The sequence below is a fragment of the Myotis daubentonii genome, chromosome 12, assembly GCF_963259705.1.
Source record: "Myotis daubentonii chromosome 12, mMyoDau2.1, whole genome shotgun sequence".
NCBI lineage: Eukaryota > Metazoa > Chordata > Mammalia > Chiroptera > Vespertilionidae > Myotis > Myotis daubentonii.
This window is the reverse complement of record NC_081851.1, coordinates 23,228,481-23,249,779: the sequence shown is the minus strand read 5'-3', so window position 1 is coordinate 23,249,779 and position 21,299 is coordinate 23,228,481. Positions and strand designations below refer to the sequence as shown.

The window sequence follows — 21,299 nt, the reverse complement described above, 5'->3', positions numbered from 1 at the left end:
TCAGGAGCGGGTGGCTGCCCCAGTCCTGGCCTCAGGGGTGTCTCAGCACTCAATTCACTACCACCTCTCCCGGCTCCCCCTCTTTCCCCAGTCTCTCCCCAGATTCCACTCCTCAGCACACTCTCCCTCTCTTCAGCACAGGTGAGTGTCTGTATCCGAAATGTCCCATGAACAGGATTCAGTGAAAACAAACAAACAAATGCCGGCCACGGAAACGGGGAAGGCTTGGTTTCTGTAAGCTTCTTCTCTTACCGGGACTGCATGGTCAGGTCAGCTCTTCAGGCTGCCCCCTTTAGGCTCAGTCCTCCGTGATCACAGAACCCAGCTCTCAACTTCCCTGGCGGCGCCAGGAATCCCGCGGTTCTCCTTTCCCCTGTCAGGGGCTGTGCCTGTCCCAAGGGACGCGGCTGTCTGCCACGCGGTCTCCCTCCGACTCTCTGGGCTCAGAGGTCAGGCAAACTTTCCTGCCCAAATCCCTGGTTTTTTTTTACCTTTCCAGGGGAGTTCTGCTCTTCCCGGCTGCAAACCCTCTCACCAGCTGAGCAATTTCGCCAATTCGGTGTGAGTGTTACTAGCTTCAGCTTCCATTTGCTCCCTGTTTCTTATTTCTTAACTAGAGGCCTGTTGCACGAAAAGATTTGTGCAATAGGCTTTCCCTTCCCCTGGCTGCTGGCACCAGTTTTCCTCTGGCACCTGGGACCCAGACCTTCACTCTGGCCACTGCCTTCCATCTTCGCTCTGGACACAGTCTTCTCTGTGGCTGGAGCCTTCAGTCTTTGTTCCTCGTTCGGGCGAGAGTCTTCAGTTTCTGGCCAGAGCTGCTCCTGTAGCTCCTTCCGCCCTCCACCCTCCCCCTCATAGCTTGATCGCGCCTGCAGACCTCGCTGTGGGGCTCCTGTGTCCCGGGGGTGCCGCCTTGCCTGCGGCCCCGCTTTTGGATCACGATCAGGATCACGGGCCGCAGGCAAGGCAGCTCCTGGGTCCCGGAGGTGCTACCTTGCATGCGGGCCAGCTTTCCATCGTGATTACCGGCTAGGGGGCAAGCAAAGGCGGCCCCGGTTCTCCAATCCAGGGCTGGGAAGCAGGGCAAAGGTGGCCCCTAGAGCCCCCTTTGCCCTGTCCCCTGGCTCTTGCCTGCCGCCTGGGTTTCCAATCACCGTTCTTCCATCCTTCCCCTTTCTCCTCCCATCATTGCGCCTATGTATGCAAATTAACTGCCCTCTTTCTTGGCAGTTAATTTGCATATCATCCTGATTAGCCAATGGGAAGTGTAGCGAAGGTACGGTCAATTACCCTTTTTGTCTTTTATTAGATAGGATGTGCTCTCATCCAGGGAGAACTGCACCCTGCAGGTAAATCATTTTGTGATGCCAGGCACACTTCTGCAACCAAAGAGCCTTTGTGGTTTGAATTCTGAAAGCCTCCTTTGTTCCTAAATTAATTTCCACTGAACCGCTCACCTTTATTTCCTCGGTAATGAATGGCTCCATGGGAAACCTGTAACGTGTAGGTGGCTCGGCCAGACTCTCCTACTGTGTGGGGTCAGTAAGAACTGTTGTCACCTGACAGTTGAAAAGCGGTCCTCTTGTTTCCTCATGTGACTATTTTAGGGGACCCAGGGCAATTGAATGAAGCCCTTGGCTGAGTATTGCCTGCAATGGATAAAGGGGTTTGCATACATGCCATGCAAGGTGGGGACTCCTAGTGTAGCTAACAAATATGTATTTCATGGCTGCAGTTAATTTAATTAATCTAGTTTTTAACTAAAATGGTGCCATGTTAAGACTTTGAAAGAACCAGGGCAGGAAAGATTGTCAATCAGAAGAGCCTCAGCCTTCTCTTCAGACAGAAGATTGCCAGGCTCCGCCCCTCCCCAGAGGCCCTTTGTTGCGCCAAGTCTTTCTCAGATTTTTCCTTGCGATTCTTTTCTTCTCCTGTGTTTTCCTTGACCTATAGGACTCTTCTCGCTCTCTGTGTCCAGCACGGCAATGATGTATGCAGGGACACGTTCAATCCAGGGGGTGATGACATGTTCAGTGGCATCTGCACACCTGTTGGTTATCTTCATAGCTTCATCCCAAGTCACCAAGGAAGGCTGCCAGAGGCCAGATCCACCAGTAGTCCCATTGCTTTGGCATAATTCCTCACTTAATTTCGCCAATTGTTCCCCACCTCTGGCTAATCCCGTCAGTTCATAGCTGTCAGTTCCTTCATGGGCATGTTCAAATACTGGCCAAGTAACGCCTGCTACATCCTCTTTCTTCCCTCATATGTTCACTTGGGCTTTGTTTACATCTTGGTGCTCAAGTCCCCTGCTGTGAACTTGGCCTCAATGAGTGGGAGACATCTTCTCTCATCACTTCACCCATCAACATTTAAGTCTCTACAATCTTTAGGATCTGTGGGAATCAAAGGTGAAGGCATGGGATTCTTTCTTTAGGAGGTTTATGACCTGTCGGTGCTTTTAATCGGGCCTTCATCATGGTCTGTGCTATTTGCCAGGGAAAGATTTCAATTCAGTCTTTGCAGACACTGTATCTCATTCGCAGACATTCTGAGGGTGACTGTTTTCTTGGGTTCCCAGCCGGGCAGTGGGGGCTGCCACAGCCCCAGCCCCAGTGTCCTCCTCTCCAAGTCAGCTGCTTGTGTCTTGGTTGACTTTCAAACAGCTTGTGGTGGTGGTGGTTTTTAAATTGTACTTCCAGTGACATCTGACACGTTTATTTGTAGATATTTTTCCTATTTGTCAATTTTGTATTAATTATTGGCTTCCAATGAGCAGAATGGCATTGACATGGATTTCCATGCCTCCCCCATCTCCCCTTCGTTATGGAGGGGGGCAGGTTACTGCAGAAAGAGGAAGAGGCCTGCCTCTCTTCCATCAGACCAGCTCCCAGGAGGCTCAGTGCCCTCATGAACCCAGGAAGACAGCCCTCATTTGAATTATCACCCCTCCCTGTGTCCTGGGACAGTAACTATTGGGGGGGGGGTTGTTATAAAAAGCAGGCAAGGTGGCAGCTAAGGCCTCCTGTTGAGTCTGTTCTCTTCAGATAGGAAAACTTTTTGAGCCTGAGAATTTTGAGAAGTATCCTGAAAACATATCGATGGATGAAGTTATATGTCGCTTGATTGAGATTTCCAGTTTTATCACGACCAGACCTGACTTTTGCTGGAGAGTGAAAGTTAATGATGCTTTGTGGGTTCCCACATGAATTGCTTGTCTCCACTGCTAGAATGTCCCCTAGGCGGCGTTGTACACCATATAGTGCCACAGACTGATGATGTCGGTTTGTCCAGGTGGAATTGTGTCCCTAGAATGTAAAATCACAGGACCAGCCCGAGACCCAGGCTGGTGACAGAGGAGGGGAACCCATGTGAAGTAGAACATTAATGATTTTATTGATTTAAGTTGGAAAATGTACCATGTTTTCCCTTTTTCTTTCTTGATGGTTCGTATATTTTGGCGCGTTCAGTTCCTAACACTCTTAATCTTTAAATATATTTTTGGGGTGGATTATTGATTTTCACACAGTGTAACCTTTTGGGTCTGCACTGCATTTGGTGGCGGTTTGTGGGTGCTGCCAGGAGTGGGATCGGGATGACTTTGACTAAGGGCCTGAGTAGGGTTTGCCGTGGGGTTGGGAGGGATGTGTATTGTCTAAGGTCCACGGCTCGGCAGGGGCAGGATTAGGGTTTGACTTGGGCCACACTGGTTTCAGCCTCACACTGACCTAGGCTTGGTGAGGGCTACCCAGGCTGGGGAGGGAAGTGTGGCAAATGCTGGGAGATGCCGTTTCCAGTCTCATGTTTCTTCCCCAGAGACCCCAGGCCTAATCAGCGCTTCCACCAGCATGTGAACAACGATGTGAACCTCCGCATTGAGAACTTGACCATCTTGGTCAGACACATTGAGAACTTCTACCAGGTAAGGGCAGCTCTCTGTGCCCCAGGACTTCTGTGTTCCTGGCAATGTCGTCACTCAAAAGGTTTCCCCGCAGGAAGCCCAGAGGAAATGGTGTTCACAGTGAGGCAGCTGCTCGCTGGCACTTGGGGGTTTATCACTTGCATCTTTTATTTCCCCCCGCGTTGTGAGAAGGGTCAGATGTTGGATTGCTTTACTTTGTCCAGCTAATGTCCTTTGACCGGTGTGCATGGCATTGGGTCTGGTGCTGTGAGGGCCTCAGAGATGAGTCGCCACTGCGGCCCCAAGCACCAGGCACATGGGGAGTGTCTGGAATGGACTCTGGGAGGGGCACGCTGATCTGGTTATTGTCCACAGGTCAGCGAGTCTTTGTACAGCAGTAATTCAAGGTGTTGAAGGAGATATGGGACCACAGAGGGTTATGTTGGGTCAGGATCATAATGGATGAGCCCCCGGGTACAGATGGCAGCACTGGAGTTCAGCGTGTAGAGTGTTCACTTGTCATGCTCACCGTGTCTCTATCTCAGATAGTCCATGGCAGGAGGACCTGATGGTGAAGGGCTGTTAAAATCCCCACCCCAGCCTTGGGAAGGTGGGGTGAAATCTTTGATCTTTATGGTCTTTATATGACCAGCACAGATGCCATATGGACTGAAACTGCCCTGCTGGGCCCTGATTTTCACACTTTTTCTGAGCATCAATATCCCCCCTATGAGTTTTTTTAAGATCTCAGGTGAAGCCCAATGACTCTGATTGACTTGGGGGTTGGGGAACCCTAATGCCCTCTGCTCAGCCCCTTCCTTTTCCCCTAGGCAATCCCTGTGGGTTCTTGGGACCTCAGGGAACATGGTTTAAGAACCACTCATTGGCCTGGCCTGTGTGGCTCAGTGGTTGAGCATTGACCTATGAACCAAGAGGTCAATGGTTCAATTCCTGGTCAGAGAATATACCTGGGTTGTAGGCTCCATCTCCAGTGTGGGGCCTTCAGAAAGCAGCCAATCAATGATTCTCTCTCATCTTTGATGTTTCTATCTCTCTCCCACTCTGAAATAAATCCTATATAATAAAGAGGGAATATGCAAATTGACTGTCACTCTGCCACAAAGATGGCGGTGCCCACAGTTGAGGTGGGGGGTGGGGGTGGGGATGGGGAGGGTTCTATAACACAAGAAGGCTGCACCCAGAGTGGAGGCCAAGTTCCTGTAATGAGCCTTAATGAGCAATCAGCAGGGACCTGAGGCTGCATCCCCCAAAACCCTCCCCCATGGGGCTTGACAGGGGTCCTCAGGCTGCCCTCCCCCCATGCCATGCCAGACCTGAAGCTACGACCCCACCCAGCGGGGCTTGACAAGGGTGGGTCCGGCCAGGTCTGGATCTAGCCCAATGGGGCAGAGGGCGGCCTGGTCTGGGTCTCACACAATTTCGAGGCGCACGTGGGTTGACTCTGGGTCCTGTGGTGTGCCCCAACTATGACAGGAGGAAGATTTTCATATACATTTTACTAATTTTCTTTCATCTCTGACACTTCTATTATAGAGAAAGGGCAAATAGCAATATTAAAATATTTCCTCTAACTAATCCCCTTTTAATGTGTACCAATTTCATGCACCAGGCCGCGAGAGAGAGAGAGAGAGAGAGAGAGAGAGAGAGAGAGAGAGAGAGAGAATATATATATATATATATTTAGAAACACTCACTGCCCAACAAGTCCCAGATTTATGACTGGGTTTCACTGAGATCTTGGCCAGACTCTGCTTCTGAGCCCTGTCCCCAGCATGCAGCTGTACTCATTCCATCGCCTGTTGGCAACAGAGCACCATGACTCCGAGCAGCCTCTGGGCAGGGCCTTTGAGAGCTCAGATGATGGGGCTGAAGTGGCCTTGTTTCTTTGTCTGTGGGGAGCCACACTCAGCGCCGGGCATGCTGTAGGCTGGTGGGTTTCATCTAGTGCTGCCCACAGGCAGGGGGCAGGGGTGGTGCTGCCATTGAACTTGGGTCTGGGTGTGGAGGGGCTTGATTCCTGGCTGCAGGCACCATTGGTGGTTAGCAGGTGCTTTTGATGCTGTGTGCTAAGTGCCAGGGAAGGCGGATGGTGCCAACAGGTCAACAGACAAGACTCCTCACTCGGGCTGCGTGGGGGCAGTTGGGCCGGCTTCTTGGAGGAAATGACACCTGAGTGGAGTGACGGTGCACAACTGAGTTTCCAGTTTGGAGGGTTGTGGGCGGGAGACGGGGGAAAGGGCATTGAGGGGCAGTAAATCCTGTCCACGTCTGTCATAGTCAGCACTTGCCCCAGTTGCTGGGATGACGGCCTGTTTTCCTGGTTTCACATGAATCAAAACCAGGGAGATGCCAACGTGAGACTCTGGACAGGCAGGCCTCCCGCCTCAGGTGTGGCTTGGAGGACAGCACCTCTTCCTGGGGCTGCGATGGAGGCTTCAGGGGCGGGGAGGTGTCTGAGGCTCTCCGTGAGCAGCACAGAGCAGGCAGGCTCGGGCGAGCTGTGTGGCCATGAGCATGCGGTCCTCTCGTCTCGGTGGCCATGGAGGGTGCATGCCACTCGGGTCTGGGCTGGACAAGGGGGCTCGACCATGTGGAATTGCAGGCAGTTTGCTGCTCTTGGGCACTGGGTAGCGCTCCAGAACACGGGAACCATCCCAGGAAGGAAAAGATGGCCAGTCCACCCTCAGGGCCCAGAGAGAAAGGCTGGTAGAAGGAAGGACCCTGCCTCCTGGCCCGGCTTCCGCACTGGCAGCTCTTTGAGGGCAGGGCAGGTGTGCATGGCTGCCTCAGCCCCTCGGCCTGAGAGTGAATGTTTGCTGCAGCACTTGCTAAGGGCTGCAGGGCGTCCCTGCCTCAGTCCTTTTCATGCTGAGAAAGCCGCAGGCCACTTGCCTCTGGGCTGACACGGGCAGGTGCGGGCAGGGTTGTGGTGTGTATTTCCTTCTGATTTATTGGAAAATAAAGCTAAGTTCTGCCCATATAAGTAATATGTGCTTCTTACAAACAGCTAGGAGAACATACAGGTAGTAAGAATAAGAGCCACCCAGAATCCCACCACTGAAAGACAGTCACTATGAGCGGTGTTAGTGTTTCCCCCCAGTTTCTGCATGAGTAGTTTGTGTTTCACTCCCTGCCTTTCATATTCTGCCCTTTTCCCTCCCGCTGACATGATAGCATGTGCATAACTGGTTACTGTTGTGAAGTGACAGTCAAGAAAGTTTTTCAGAAGAAGTACCACCCAGCGTCACCTTGTTGTGAGGGCTTGGACGAAGCGAGACAGTCATTCCTTACTCTGACCAGGGAGGGTGAGAGGTCACCCCCACATAGGGTGGGATCCCTCTGCCCATGGTTTTCCAGTGAGACACGTCACAGTCACCGAACCCAGGCCTGGTCTTGTTTGCCAGGCAACACTTCAGCCACCCTGGCTGTCCTTCTCTGAGGCTTCAGGGCAGGGCACTTAGGAATACCAGGGGCCCCTCTGAAAAGCACCAGCTATTCAAGAAGCTCAAGTTTTGCCTCTGAAAACCTGGGGAGACTTTGTCCTTGACCTTTTACAGAGGACAGGAGCGGGTGAGAAGCAGCATGGCCAGGCTCACCTGAGCGCTGGTGTCTCAGCCAGTGTCTCCGGCCTCCTCCTGGCCCGCTGCTTGGACTCCTCTGGGCTTGGGGCCAGGACTCTCACAACCAGCCGGTGTGGCTCAGTGACTGAGCATCAACCTATGAACCTGGAGATCACGATTGGATTCCCAGTCAGGGCACATGCACGGGTTGAGGACTCAATTCCCCAGTAGGGGACGTGAAGGAATCAGCCTATTAATGGTTCTCTCTCATCACTGATGTTTCTCTCCCTCTCCCTCTCCCTCTCCCTCTCCCTCTCCCTCTCCCTCTCCCTCTCCCTCTCCCTCTCCCTCTCCCTCTCCCTCTCCCTCTCCCTCTCCCTCTCCCTCTCCCTCTCCCTCTCCCTCACCCTCTCCCTCTCCTTCTCCCTCTGAAATCAATAAAAACGTATTTAAAAAATTAAAAAGACACTCACACCTGATGCTGCTGTCCTGGCATGTAGCCTATCTTCTTCTTCCCAGGGTCTCTGCTCATATGCAGACATAATGTTTGATTATGATGAGGATTGGAAGTCCAGGTAGCTCTGACTTTTCACATTTATTTATATTCTAACTATTCCTTCCTCTTACATAGCATGTTCCCAGTTACCGTGTAGTGGCTGTGCGCTCACCCAGTGACTGGATAAGCTGTCATTTTGTTAGTCATTCTTTATTTTCGTTTCCTGTTCTCAGTGGTATCTTTCCTCTTTGTTTCTGTAGGAAGTTCTCCAGCAGCGGATCGTAATGAGCCTGCCGGATGTTTCAGTGATTAGCAAAGACCCGCTGTCTGGTGAGTGAAACCACCACCCCCCCAACCTCGGCGGGCTCGGCCAGTGCCAGTGGCTCTGGGCAGCTGTTGGACACAGAGCTCTGGCTGCCAGCTTGGAGCCAGCAGAGTGAAAACACGTGATCATTCCGGTGAGATTTTGAAGGAAGGGTGTTTCCTCTGAGGCATGAAGCCAAAGCCCCTGCTTCGGTGGGCTTAGGGGCCCCAGTCTTTGTGGCCTCTCTGGGGGTCTCTCCTCCTCAGTAAATGTGGGGTCAGGGCCACCTTCACAGGGTGGGTACCTTTTGGTAAGAAAGGAGGAATCTGTGGAGGAACTCACATCTCTCTCCCACGGGGACCCTGTGATGCCCTTTTCAGTCCATGGTGGGTCTCACCAGGAAGTCCTGGCATGTCTGTCATTGGGCCCTGAAGCCCGAGAGGGCAAGGGTTCCAAGTCCTAGCCTCGGACATGCGCTGTGACCTTGAAAGACAGAATGAAATGTGCTCCTGGACATCTTCCAGAAATTCAGAGTTAATTCATGCTTGTCAGGTGGCTCCCTGGGAGTTAAACAGGGCGGCGGATCTCCTCCCGCCCCATCCTGTGTCTCTGCCTGCACCACGGCTCCCGGACAAGCACCCTGTTCTCTTACCTCTGGGCCTTTGCACGTGCTGTTCCTGTGCCTGCAGCACTCTCGTCCCTGTGTCCTAAATCTCCCCCCTCACCCTGTGGGTCTCAGCTCAGAGGTCACTTCCTTTAAGAAGCCTTGCCTGAATCTCACTGCAGACTAGAGGTCCTTCTCTCAGGTTCCCTTTCCAGCTTTTCTTTGTGGATTTTCTTGGTCTGAGCCAGAGGACTGTGTTGATTACAACAAAGCTCCCAGCAGCCAGAACACATGGGTGCCTGGAAGGGAGTTGTCTGTAGGTTTGTTTCTTCTTTGCCTGCTTAACTGTCCCTGAGCCAATCTCACTGACAGGGACCCACTATCTTCTCTATGTTTGAAACTATTCAAAACCCACAATCTGGTAGATTTAAGAGAACAACAGTTCTTCTTACTTTAAATTCCTGAGAGAAATCAGCCTCCCATAAGAAATTAGAGAACTTCTGCTTTCTCTCTCTCTCTCTCATAAGTTTCATCGGAATCTGTGTAGGGATAAAAATCACAGGGTGCTTTGTTTGCACCACATGTTTTATTCCACTCACCTGGTGAGAACAAACAGAGCACTGCTTCACCCGAATCTCCTAGTGCCCTGTTTGTTGCCCCAAAGCTTATTTTAAATCATTTTTTCCCATGAAGATTTTTTCTAAAATTAATTCTCTACCTTTAAAACCTTCCCCCTCTAACCCCGTGTTAACAAAACTTAGCAAACAGAAATTCTATACTTTTATAACAGTGCTCTGGTTCAGATTTAGTTTTGTCTTAATGCCTGATGGGTGTGAACGAATGAATAGAATGAATGAATGAATGAATGAATGGCTCATGGTTGTCATGTGTGTAACTGCTGGTGCTGAGGAAGCGGAACCCTTTGCTCTTTCATTGAGCCGCCTCACACTGTAGATTGAGCTCATGTGTGTCTGTGTGTATCTGTGTGTGTCTGTGTGTACAGGGTTTCTAGTCTCCTCCTTGCTTATGGTCTTGCTACTAGCAGTGGGCCTATCCTACATGTGTTTGCACTTGTAATGCTGTTTTCCTCTGCTGTGACTGGAAACAAAGATTCTCAGAGCTGTTGGAGTTATTCTAAAGTATGGTACACTTAGACCCTCTGCTGTGAACATCAAGATTTTCTGTGTGAACTCTGCCTTCTGTTTCTGCTGTCTGAGCCCTCCAAACACGTTCTTGCTTATGTGTCAGCTCTCTGGTGGCTACAGCACCATGTACAATCCTGGGGGAAGTGAATCGCTGTAGGAAGAGCAGCTGGTGATGGCTGGGAGGGTCTGTGCCTGTAATATCCATCAAAGGGCTTACAAGAGGCACTTGCCTGTCATGTGGGGACTGACTGGGGGGACCCTGGGTGGGACGGTCACTTGGGCACACCGGCTGGTGGGCGAGAGCACTGTGGCCATGGAAAGGTTTTAGTGGGACTGTTTGGAGGCTGTTAACACTCCTATGCTTGTTCTCTTTCTTTTTTATCAAAACTGAAATTGTGGCTGATCATCAGCTCAGCATTAATAGAGAAGTGAGTCAGGGCTGTGATTCTATTTATGACTGACTATGGATTGGAGCCTCTTGGGGCAAATGAAATGCCTCAAGTGAAAAAACAATCATAAGGCTTTGAGAATTATTCCATTTAAACACTGAGAAGTTCTACTCTTACTAGCAAAGGGAGTTTTTGATCGTAGTAGTTGGATCTGCAGCACCCACCCTTACTGAGCATATTGCAAAGAGCTGGATCTGGATGGTCTGAGGGGACCCTGTGTGATTTTTTTTTTGGTCCTGATTGGCAGGGCTGAGAAGGAGCAGTGTGATAGTGTTGGTCTGGGTCTGGGGAAATCGGGCTTATCATACGTTGGTGTGAGAGAGTGAAATGGTAAAAGCCTTTCCTCCTGACAATTCGGCAGTAGGAAAAGCTTAAAGGATGAGTTTTCCCTTAAGAGGTAAATAAGAATCTGCTTTATAAACCAGCAGCCAGGGGTGGGGACCTTTTTTCTGCCAAGGGCCATTTGAGTATGTATATAATTCGTGGGCCATACCAAATTATCAACTTAAAAATTAGCTGCTATATTTGGTCAAACAGTTCATTAACTCGCTCCTAATGCCTTGGGAGGGCCAGACCAAATGATTTTGGAGGTCGTATATGGCCCTTGGGCAGGACATTCCCCACCCCTGCTTCCCAGCCCTGGCCTGGGTGGTTCAGTTGGTTGGGCATCGTCCCGTGCATCAAAAGGTTGCTGGTTTCATTCCTGGTTAGGGCACATGCCTGGGTTTCCGTCTCTATCTCAAATTGGGGGGATGGGGGTGAGTGGGAGGGGGTGTGCAGGAGGCAGCCCGTGCATCTCTCTAACATCGATTTGTCTTTCTCTCCCTTCCTCTCTAAATTTCTTTTTAAATAAATTGCTCTTCTTTCTTCTAAAACCAAACAAACTAGCCACTGAGATGTTGTTTAGCATCATTTAGATCAGCGGTTCTCAACCTGTGGGTCGTGACCCTTTTAGCGGTCAAAGGACCCTTTCGCAAGGGTCACCTAAGACCATCCTGCATATCAGATATTTACATTACGATTCACAACAGTAGCAACATTACAGTTATGAAGTAGCAACGAAAATAATTTTATGGTTGGGTCACAACATGAGGAACTGTATTTAAAGGGCCAGAAGGTTGAGAACCACTGATTTAGATTAAAACATTGAAAACTTGAGCCTCTGGAAGGAAATTGGTAAGTTTGTGGCCTTTGTACAAAAGTGACGCCTTACGTTGTCTGGGTTTTCTTTGGAACATTCCAGCCAAACACTGACAGAAATGGGAGGAGGAGGGCGGCAGGACAGATGTGCAGGATGTTGGCAGCGTGAAGCTGGGGGATGCGTCGGCGCTTGTCTATTTGCAATGCTGCAGGATGAACAGGGAGAGTTGTGTGCACCTCACCTTAGAGCCCACTCAGCACTGCCTGCGGAGACGCCTCTCTGCCACTGGGCTTGCTTCCCGCACACACTGACAAGAGATGCTGACGCTGGAGTTCATGGATTATCATGGGACAATATTTATGACATATTTGAGTGGGAAAGGACCACACATACTTAGGTATAGAATTCTCATTTGGCTTAAATAATATACAAGCCCATACATAGAAAACAGATGGCGGGGTACACCCAGGTTGAAATGATTTTTTTTAGCTTATCTGATTTCCCCCGCAACAGCAGAGTGGTGTATCACCGGTGAGATTTCATGAGAAGATGAGTCTATTAAATATGTTGCTCTTTTGATTTAGGACAAAGTATGGAGGAAATGGAGAAGATGCTGGTGCTGGTGCTGGGCTGTGCTGTCCAAGTAGGGCTTGGGCAAGGGTGGAGGGGGCCTGCCCTTGGCCATCTTGTGTGTGGGTTTGTGGGGATAAACTCCCCCTTAGTGAGTGAGGTAGGAGGGACGCTGCCTTCAGTCCAACATGACACATCCCAGCTTCCCGAGAGAAGGGACCACTCATTAGGTGGCAGCCGATTCTACTCCCAGGGCACCTTTGGCAAGAAGCAAGTGGGGATTCCTCAGCCCGGGGTGCCCTTAGCAAATTGTCCCCAGTATAGGGACACCTAGACCAAAGACCAGAAACTCCATCCAGCCTGGAGGCCCCATCTGACCACCCCCTGATTTTGGACAAAACTTTCATGGGCACAGGGCCACACTCAATTCTTCCTGTATTATCTCTGGCTGCTTGCACAGCACATGGCAGAGCTGAGACTAAATGGCCCGCAGACTCCGAGATGTTCCTACATCCGGCCCTTTGAAGACGAAGGTTGTCACCCCTGGTGCTCTTGACCTTTACTGGTTTAAGAGTCACTGGAGCTTGTTTAACGTGCAGACTTCTGTGCTTCACCTCCAGTGTTTTCAACCTGATGGGCTTTTTGAAAACAAGTTCCCCCGGTGATTCTGCTGTGGGTGGTCAGAGCAACTTCTGGAGAAACCTCTGTCTAAGGGACAGGAGGGAGGACAAGCTGATGGTTATAAAGGAGGAAGCCAGGGGCTGGGTGGGCAGCTCATTTGGAAACTATTTCTGTGGCTGTGGTGGGCCCAGGTTGCCTCGCTTGCAGAATGCTCCCATTAACACGCGTTACCTCCGCAGTGCGACAGGAAAGGGGAGTTTATTGAAAAAATCCAACAGCTTGACATTGAGACCCAGGTCAGGATCCTGGCTCATATCCGGCAGGTAGGTGTGAGGCTGGCTTTGTGGGGCTTAGCCGTGGACCCCCTCTACCGTGGCAAGCAGGAGGCAGGCTCTCACCACCAAGGAAAAGTTTAAAAACTACATCACCCACTAGTGATTTTCCTAATTTTAGGTTTCATACACGAGACATATTGAACCTGTTTGGAAAGGTAGTCATCAGCAAGCTAAAACAAAATGGGGGGAAAAATTAAAAAAAAATTTTATACACCCAAATCAAGTCTTCATTTGCCTCCTCTTCTTGCCTAATATGGAGCCAGACTGGTTTTGAGTACTGTCAAGGGGCTTGGGCTCAGAATTTGATGTGCCCTGAAAATGTGTTCTGGCCAATGTGGCTCTGCTTCCCATGGCTGATCTTCCTGGGGAAAGGGTGTCCGTTTCTGTCAGGGACGTGGCAGAGACACAGGCTGCCAAGTCCCAGAAGGGCTGTCGCTGTAGACTCGGCCTTGGGGTGGGGTCGGGAGGGCTGTGCACTGAGGGCAGCCCCTCTGCCATGCACCTCGGTGACATCAGAGAAGTGGTTTCCCCGGAAACCGGGCCTGTGGGGGCAGCACTGACCTGAAAGTATATTTCCCTGACACGCCCCTCCTCCCTCCAGAAGAAGCCTTGTATGATTTAGTTATCTTAGGGGATGTGGCTCAGCCTTCAGTCTGATTGGACAGCTGAGATAAAGGCATGAAAAAGGCATGAGCAGGAGCACAAAGGAGCAGGTGTGGGGCTGGCAGGGGCCGCTGCCATACCCCAGGCCGGAGCCAGGGACAGGCTGGGCTGATGGGCACCATGGGTGGTGGGTGCTGAGTCAGCACTGGAGCAGGAGTGAGAAGCGACTGGTCGCAGTCAAGGGGAAGTCTGCATTGTCCTAAATACGCTCAGCTATTCATGACGGTGAGCGGCCACCTGTTAGCCTGAGGACCATTCTGCTTTTTATTTATTTTTTTTAATCCTCACCCCAGGATATTTTCCCATTGATTTTGAGAGAGAGAGGAAGAGAGAGGGAAAGACTAAGAGAACTATCAATGTGAGAGAAACACATGAATTGGTTGCCTCCTGCGTGCTTCCTGACCAGGGCCTGACCAGGGCCTGGCCAGGGAGGATCCAGCAACTGAGATACATGCCCTTGACCGGAATCTAACCCGGACCCTTTGGTCTGCAGGCCAATGCTCTATCCACTGAGCCAAACTAGGTAGGGCTATTCTGCCTTTTAATTATCCTTGTGTGTCCTTGTCTTTTGAACATGTATGTATCCGGGTACTAGGTCTTTGCTACTCACTGTTTTCCCTGCTCAGCCAGCAGGATAATTAAAATAAAGGAGGGGGGAGGGTTTATAATGCAGCCAGAGGGTCTTGAGTGATAATCACATTTAGGCCTGGCCCTGGGGACGGGGCTTCAGAATTATTGGTGCTTCTCAAACATTCAGGTGCCGGGCCCCATAAGAGACCCACCGAGTCAGAATTGGGGGAGGAGCAACACGAGCCTTTAATTAAGCTGCTCCTGTGGCCCAGCCGGTGTGGCTCAGTGGTTCAGTGTCAACACAGGAACCAGGAGGTCATGGTTTGATTCCTGGTATCAGACTCCATCCCCAGTAGGGGGATTGCAGGAGGCACTCTCTCATCAATGTTTCTCTCTCCCTCCCTCTCCCTTCCTCTCTCAAATCAATAAAAACATATTTTAAAGAAGTAAAACATTTTTTTAAAAAGCTGCTCATGTGACTGCTGTGCGGCTGGGTTGTGTCCCAGGATCCCCTCGGACATGAGAGGCCTTTCCCCAGCACTGGGGCGGAGAGGCCTAGAGCCCAGCCTCGGAGCCCCACATCCCTGCCTTTCTGGTGCCTCTCGCCACAGGCAGAGATTTCTCTGAATTCTCTGAGACCCGCCGAATCCCAATGTTTCCTTTGTGAGGTGGGAAAGGTGAGAAAGTGGATGTCAGTTGAGGAACTGAAAGGTCCTTTTTACTTGTGGGGTTTTTTTTTGTGGGGTTTTTTAATCCTCATCCAAAGATATTTTTTACTGCTTTTTAGAAAGAGTGAAGAGGGAGGAAGAGGGGAGAGGGAAAGGGAGAGGGAGAGAAACACATTGATGTCAGAGAGACATAGACTGGTTGCCTCCCACATGGGGCTGGGGATCAAACCATCAACTGAGGTATGTGCCCTTGACCTGGAATCAAGCCCGAGACCCTTCGGTCCACAGGCTGACGCTCTAACCACGGAGTGAAACCTGCCAGAGCAGGGTTTTTTTAAGTTACTCTCCACCTCCACTTACCCCTCTGGAAAATGTGAGAGCGTTTGTGGTGCACATCACTCAGTGGATTGCCATTTGTTTTCCCCTTTTGAGGCCCACGTGCACGAACACTCACCTTCCCAAACTGAGAAGACAAGGATGGGAACAGCCCTTCTGCCTCCTCTAGCAGGTCTGGGGTCAGGTTGAGAAGGTGAGGTCAGGCCGCAGCCGATTTGGCTCAGTGGTTAGAGTGTCAGACTGCCAACCAAAGGGTCGCAGGTTTGATTCTCTGTCAAGGTCATGTACTTGGGTTTCAGGTTTGATCCCTGGCCATCTTCACGTTAGATTTTATTTGCAGAATAAGATGCTATCCCTCCTCACCCTCCACTCCCAAGGCTTACCCTCTTTGTGTGACACATGGATGGTGTGCGACTGCAATCCCTGGGACAGTTGAGGGAGCTCCCACACTGGGAGGAGTGCTGTCCGGTGGGAAGTCAGTGTCCTCCTCGAGCTAGTGTGAGAGCAGCAGTGGTGTGTGAGGAAAGAGCTGGGCTGCAGGGTGTGGCTGCACTTTTTGAGGAGCCTGCCTGGCCCCCACAGGAACTTGGTGGCTGAGGGTTAATAATGTCAGTGAGGTGGGTCAGCTGTGGGAGAGTGGGGCCTAGGTCCCAGGGGGCGTGGCCTTGGGAGGTGGGTGCTCTCGGGGACCCCAGCGCTGCTCCCTGCCCAGCCTCCGCAGCACCTTACCCTTGTGTGCCCACAGGTGACCCACCACCAGGAGAGCCTGTTTGACATGCAGAGGTTGGAGGCCCCAGACATGGCCCTGGAGGAGCTGGAGTCTCTCTCCAGCAACACGACTTTTTGCCTCAGGAGGCTCGTAACTGAACAAGACAGTTGCAGGGAGGTGTGTTTGCGGGTGGCCCAACAGCCTGGGGGACGGGTGGGGAGGGGCCTGGGTCTGGGGCCCTAGTTATGGCCGCGCTCCTCATCCTGACTTCCTCTCAAACTGCACACTGTCTGTCCTCCTGGCCCATTTCCGAGGGGGCAGGGTGTGGGCACTTTCCCTGCAGGGCACAGTCCTCTGAGACACCTGTGTGAGGACAGAGGTTGAGCTTGGGTAGTCGGCTCCATTCACATGGCCCTTCTGTCTCACTAAATATATCCTCGCTTCTTAAAAACTCCCCACCTTCTCCTGCCTCCCTCCTGGCTTTGCAGTCTCGGCTGCCATCTTCTCTTTTACTTTCTTCCGTCTTTTGGTCATTCTTCACCACGTTCTAGTGCGGGCACTGTGCCGGGCACAGGAGCACGCCGGTGAGACCCCTCTGTCTGCCCTGCTGTAGCTGGTCGTGACCCTGACCCAGGAGTGGAACACCAGCAGCCGCCCCAGCGAGGACACGCAGCACCTGGCCGTGGAGCTGGCGGACACCAAGGCCACACTGCGCGGCCTCAGGCAGGAGCTGTGAGTTTCCCAGTGACCCGGTCTTTCCGCTCTTGTGCCCTGTGTCACGACCCATTGCTCGCACATGTGGTTCACTGCCATGCGGTGCAGCAAACAGGGCAGCTCTCACAGTGCCCTGGGGTGACGGGGCTCTGCTTTGAGCTGGGTCCCTGTTGGGCCCTGGGCTAGCGCGCTCCCTCCCCTCCCCGGGCCTGCACAGCAGGGTTCTGCTGGGCCTGTAGGGCTCCGGCCAGTCCAGACCTGTAAGACTCAGAGCAGCAGCCTGCCGCTCAGCCTCGGGCCCAGTGTGGGTGCTCTTGGCTGGAGGGAGGATGTGTCTCTCCCGTCCCATCCGGTGGGCCCGCTCCCCCTTTCCTGCAGCTGGTGATGGCACCATGCCCACTTCCTGGGAAGCTGCCCCCTTCACCTCCCTGCCAGAGGGCCTCCCTGCCTGCCTGGCTGTGGAGGGCGCAGTGGTTCCGGGGGCTCCTTCCCTGTCCGCACCTCAGAGGAAAGCTCAGGTCTGTGGTGTAGTCTGAGAGCGACTTAAAGCTCACCTTGGAGTCGGGAGTGGTTTTGCAGCCCCACGTGCAGAGGCCCTCCTTCCCCGCTGCGGTCTCCCAGGTGGTGGGCTTTCCGGGTGCTTCTGAGGAGCCCTCACCACGTGTTCTCATCGCCCGCAGGGAGGAGAAGACGAAGCAGCTGGCGGACACCAGGCATGAGGTGGTCCAGCTGGTGCTGGAGCTGCAGGAGGCCCGGCGCAATGTGAGCAGGAGGCCTATCTTGTGGGCCGGGGGTGGGGGGCTGGGACACCTCCCCTTCCCGCTCAAAGCAGCGCTGCCTGAGAGCCAGCTGTCCTGGGAGCTGCTGGGGGGTGACATGCTGCAGTGACAGCATGTGGGGCCCCCACACAGGGGCCTGCACATGGACCAGCTTGGCCGCCCTTGCTTCTCCCGGGGCTGCAGGGACTTGGGCCTTTCCCCAACCCCGAGGGTGCCCTGAGCCAGGTCCCCTGCCTTTGCCCACCTCCCAGAACATGGAGCTGGCAGCCAGTGCCCAGGCTGCCCGTGCCCCCCTCCCTGAGCTGGACTCCCTGAGGGAGAAGTTGAGGCACGTGGAGAGGCTGGAGATGGGCCTCAGGCAGAAGCAGAAAGACATAGACTTCTATGCAGCCCGCATGAAGGTGAGTCTGACCCAGGGTAGGCGGCCGGTGGGCACTTGGGTCCTGGAAGAGTGGAGAGGAGCCGCGATGCCTCCCGAGCTGGCCCTCTCCCTGCACCGCAGACTGTCTGCCAGACCCCTGGGCTCCCTCTGGTAGTGGAAGGAATAGGGTTGGGAATGTGGTTGAAGGGCCCTGATTCTTCTAGGACTTTTCCTTCTCCTCCTTCATGCTATAGTGATGACTTTCTATTCACTAATCTTTTTCTTTAAGACTCCTTGTAATTTCTATGGCTAAATCTTACCAGGACTGTTTCCTCATCTATAAAACAGAGATAACTGTGCTAGTCTGTGAGGTTTATACAGTGAAATAGGAAAGATATATGGTATTTGGGCAAGTCCCATATGAAGCTCTCCATGGTGTAGCCTACTCAGATCTCAAGGTTATGGGTCTGTTCAGGGGAGGGTGTCAGGGCTGAGGGGGGGGATGGAGACCAAGACCCAGGCAGGGTTACTGACACTCTGACCATGCACCTGACGGCTCACATCACCAGCGGGTTTGGGACCCTCTCTTTGAGGATTTGGGAATGTTGCTCCCTCTGCTGAGCCCAGGGTTAGAGGCAGTCTGAGGGAGCGGAGTGAAACCAGGATGTCAGCGCACACTGAGTGGGCTGCTGGGTGGTAAGAAATCATCCCGCTGCCAGCAGGAAGCTTGTGAGGGGAGCACAGGTCTGGGAGCACAGGCTGTCCCTCTCCTGGCCAAGCAGCTGGTAGGCAGGTGCGCTGGGCCAGGCAGTTTGGCCGGAGACTTCAACATGCTCTCCTGCTGCGGACCGGCCCAGGGGTCCCGGGGCCAGGTGGTGCGGGTTGGGGATGACTGTGGTCCAGGCTTATCGGTTCCTCCCACCTACTCAGGGTGTGTCTGTTCCCCCAGGAATGTTGGTGGCTCACTCCCCTACCCCCTGGGGAGAAGGCGCCCTGGGTGCTGTGCCCAAGCAGCCCGGCCCAGGAGAGGTGGGAGTGGGAGGCCAGCTCTCGGCTTTGTCCTGGAAATGGTCCCCTGGCCCTGCTGGTGATGAAGGGCATCAATCTGCAGCACAGACAGGTGTGGGGCACGGGCACCCTCACTCACAGGTAGGAGGGTTGCGGAAGGTCATGTGCAAGCTTCCCCAGGCTGCCGCCTCTGCAGCCTCCTGCACACGGGGAACCTAAGGCAGGCCCACATCTCAGCCAACACTCTGCCCCGTGGATGGGGGTGGGTTTCAGGGCTCAGCCTCTGTCTCCGTGTCTTTTCCGGGCCTGTCCAAGCAGCCTCGCCCAGTCATGCGGACGCAGTGACTGAAGGCCTGTGTGGCGCCAAGCCCTGCGCCAGGAGCAGGGGATCTAACAGAAAGCGAGACTCGCTCCTGGCACTGGGGAGCTTCTGAGCTTTTGCAGGGTTTCCCGTGGGAACCCCTTTTTCGTGTTCTCAAGGTGTGTGCCTCTGGATAACAGCAGCAACATTTCTCATATTGATTAATAATTTTGCTGTGAAACTAGTAATGCCTTACACATGGCATTAGTAAATGAATTACAAGAGAAATAGAGTGGTCCATGAAGGCCAGGCCACATAGAGAATGAGTCACACTGTTCTCCGAGGCCCATGTGCCGGGGCCCAGAGATCAGCAAGGACAGTGCTCACGCCCCCAATTCCGGCTGGGTTTTGAAGGCTGGGTAGGAGTTGGTTGTAAGGGCGAAGGGGCAGGCTGTGTAATGGGAGCTCAGGGCCTGGGATTATGGTGATACTGGTGAGTATCACCAGTGGTGGGTAGACCGGCTGGAACACTAGATCAGAATGCTGGGGGCAGTGGCCAAAGAGGGAGAGCTGGGCCTTCTTCCTGCGTGAAGCCCCTCCATGTGCTCCAGCTCACATCACTGATACTAGTCCAGGCTCCTTAAGGATGGGGTGAGGCTGCTGAGGGCAGTGAAGAGACAGGTCTGGACCTCTCCAGCCTGAGTTCAAGCCCAACTTCACCCCTGGCTGGCTTTGTGACTTGGGGCTCATTCCTTAATTGACCCAAGTCAGCCTCTTCGTGTGTAGGAAGGGACTGTCGTGCAGAGTGTATGTGGCAGAGACAGAGAGCACCTAGTGCAGGGCCAGGGTCAGGCAGAGAGGGGGCCGCCAGGTGAAGCCAGAGTCAGTCACCAAACCCTTCCTGCTGCCAGGCTTTGACCAGAACCGTGTCCACTGGCGGTAGGTATACGGTTTCCCCTCTACCAAGAATCCGGGGTTCTGGCCCTTGTGGGGAAATGAACATGTGCTGGATAAGCAGGAGCTACTGGCCCGCACCCATGAGTGGGGCAAGCCTTGGAAAACTGCTCCCTGAGAGAAACAGACACATCCATGTGTATCTGTGCTCACAAACTGTGAGGGCATTCAGGGGAGACTCAGCCCCCTAAGACATGAGTGGCGCTGGGAAGACTCTGGAGGGCAGGACCAGGGATGAGGGGAATGAACTGAATGGTTCCCCTGTGTGCTGGGCACTGGGATAGGAGTAAGTGCCATGGACTCCTATGAGGTGGCCTTCGAGGGCCCAGCCACTGCGTTCCACTCCCAGCTTGTGCCTGACACACAGAGGCCCATAGTACTTGTTTGTTGTGTCTTACAGACCCCTCATTTCCAGGAAACTGCTGAGAGTAGATGTGTGAAATGTTCAAATAGGAAGTGCATATTGAACAAAAGCTCATCTGAATTTTGTTCCAGAACCAAGATGAGTGGAGTGACTGTGAGAGGCCTAGCCTCAGTCCTCAAAACCAGGACTCTCAGCCCCACGACTCTCAGCCCCACCCCTTCCTTCTTAAGTAAAGGGGCTCAGCCAAGTCCCACACCTGTGCAGGTGCACTCATCCAACCACCCGAGGCTGTACATGTCAGACACTCTCACAGTGTTCCCTCCCCGAAGTTAAATAGTGTCTTGCTTCAGAGATTTTTCCATCTGGCCTGGCCTAATGGAGAAGGGCAGGGGCTCAAAAGTGGAGAAAGAACTTCCCGCGGCAGCAGGGTCACCACTAGGCTGTTGGTTTGGGTCCAGGTGCCTGGAAGAGCCCTCGTCATGACCAGGGGCCTTAACCTCATTGCTCTCATGTGTGTTCCTGATGACCAGGAGCTGATTGAAGACAACTACACCTTAATGGACATCAAGGGTCTTCTCCAGGAGCAGCTGACTGTCGCTCGGTCCCGGGTCGATAAGCTGTATGAGCTTGAGGAGGAGAACATGCAGCTGAAATCAAAGCTGCACCACCTACATTTGGTAGGACAGGCTGTTGTCGCCATGTGTAAAACTGTTGGGGCAGTT

The 21,299-nt window shown here is 52.8% G+C and overlaps 1 protein-coding gene and 1 pseudogene across 1 annotated transcript in view; one reads left to right on the top strand and one right to left on the bottom strand.

The window, feature by feature from the left end:
* Positions 1-1,759: 1,759 nt before the first annotated feature.
* On the bottom strand, positions 1,760-2,543 carry LOC132213937 (V-type proton ATPase subunit D-like; annotated as a pseudogene).
* Positions 2,544-3,787: 1,244 nt separating this feature from the next.
* Positions 3,788-21,299, top strand: part of LOC132213936 (protein Daple-like) — a 73,961-nt gene continuing 56,449 nt past the window's right edge. The window contains 9 exon segments of the mRNA XM_059660807.1: positions 3,788-3,925; positions 8,242-8,311; positions 12,209-12,267; positions 13,055-13,138; positions 16,133-16,273; positions 16,710-16,828; positions 17,491-17,572; positions 17,841-17,990; positions 21,108-21,254. Of these exon segments, the coding sequence (XP_059516790.1) occupies positions 3,788-3,925; positions 8,242-8,311; positions 12,209-12,267; positions 13,055-13,138; positions 16,133-16,273; positions 16,710-16,828; positions 17,491-17,572; positions 17,841-17,990; positions 21,108-21,254 (990 nt within the window).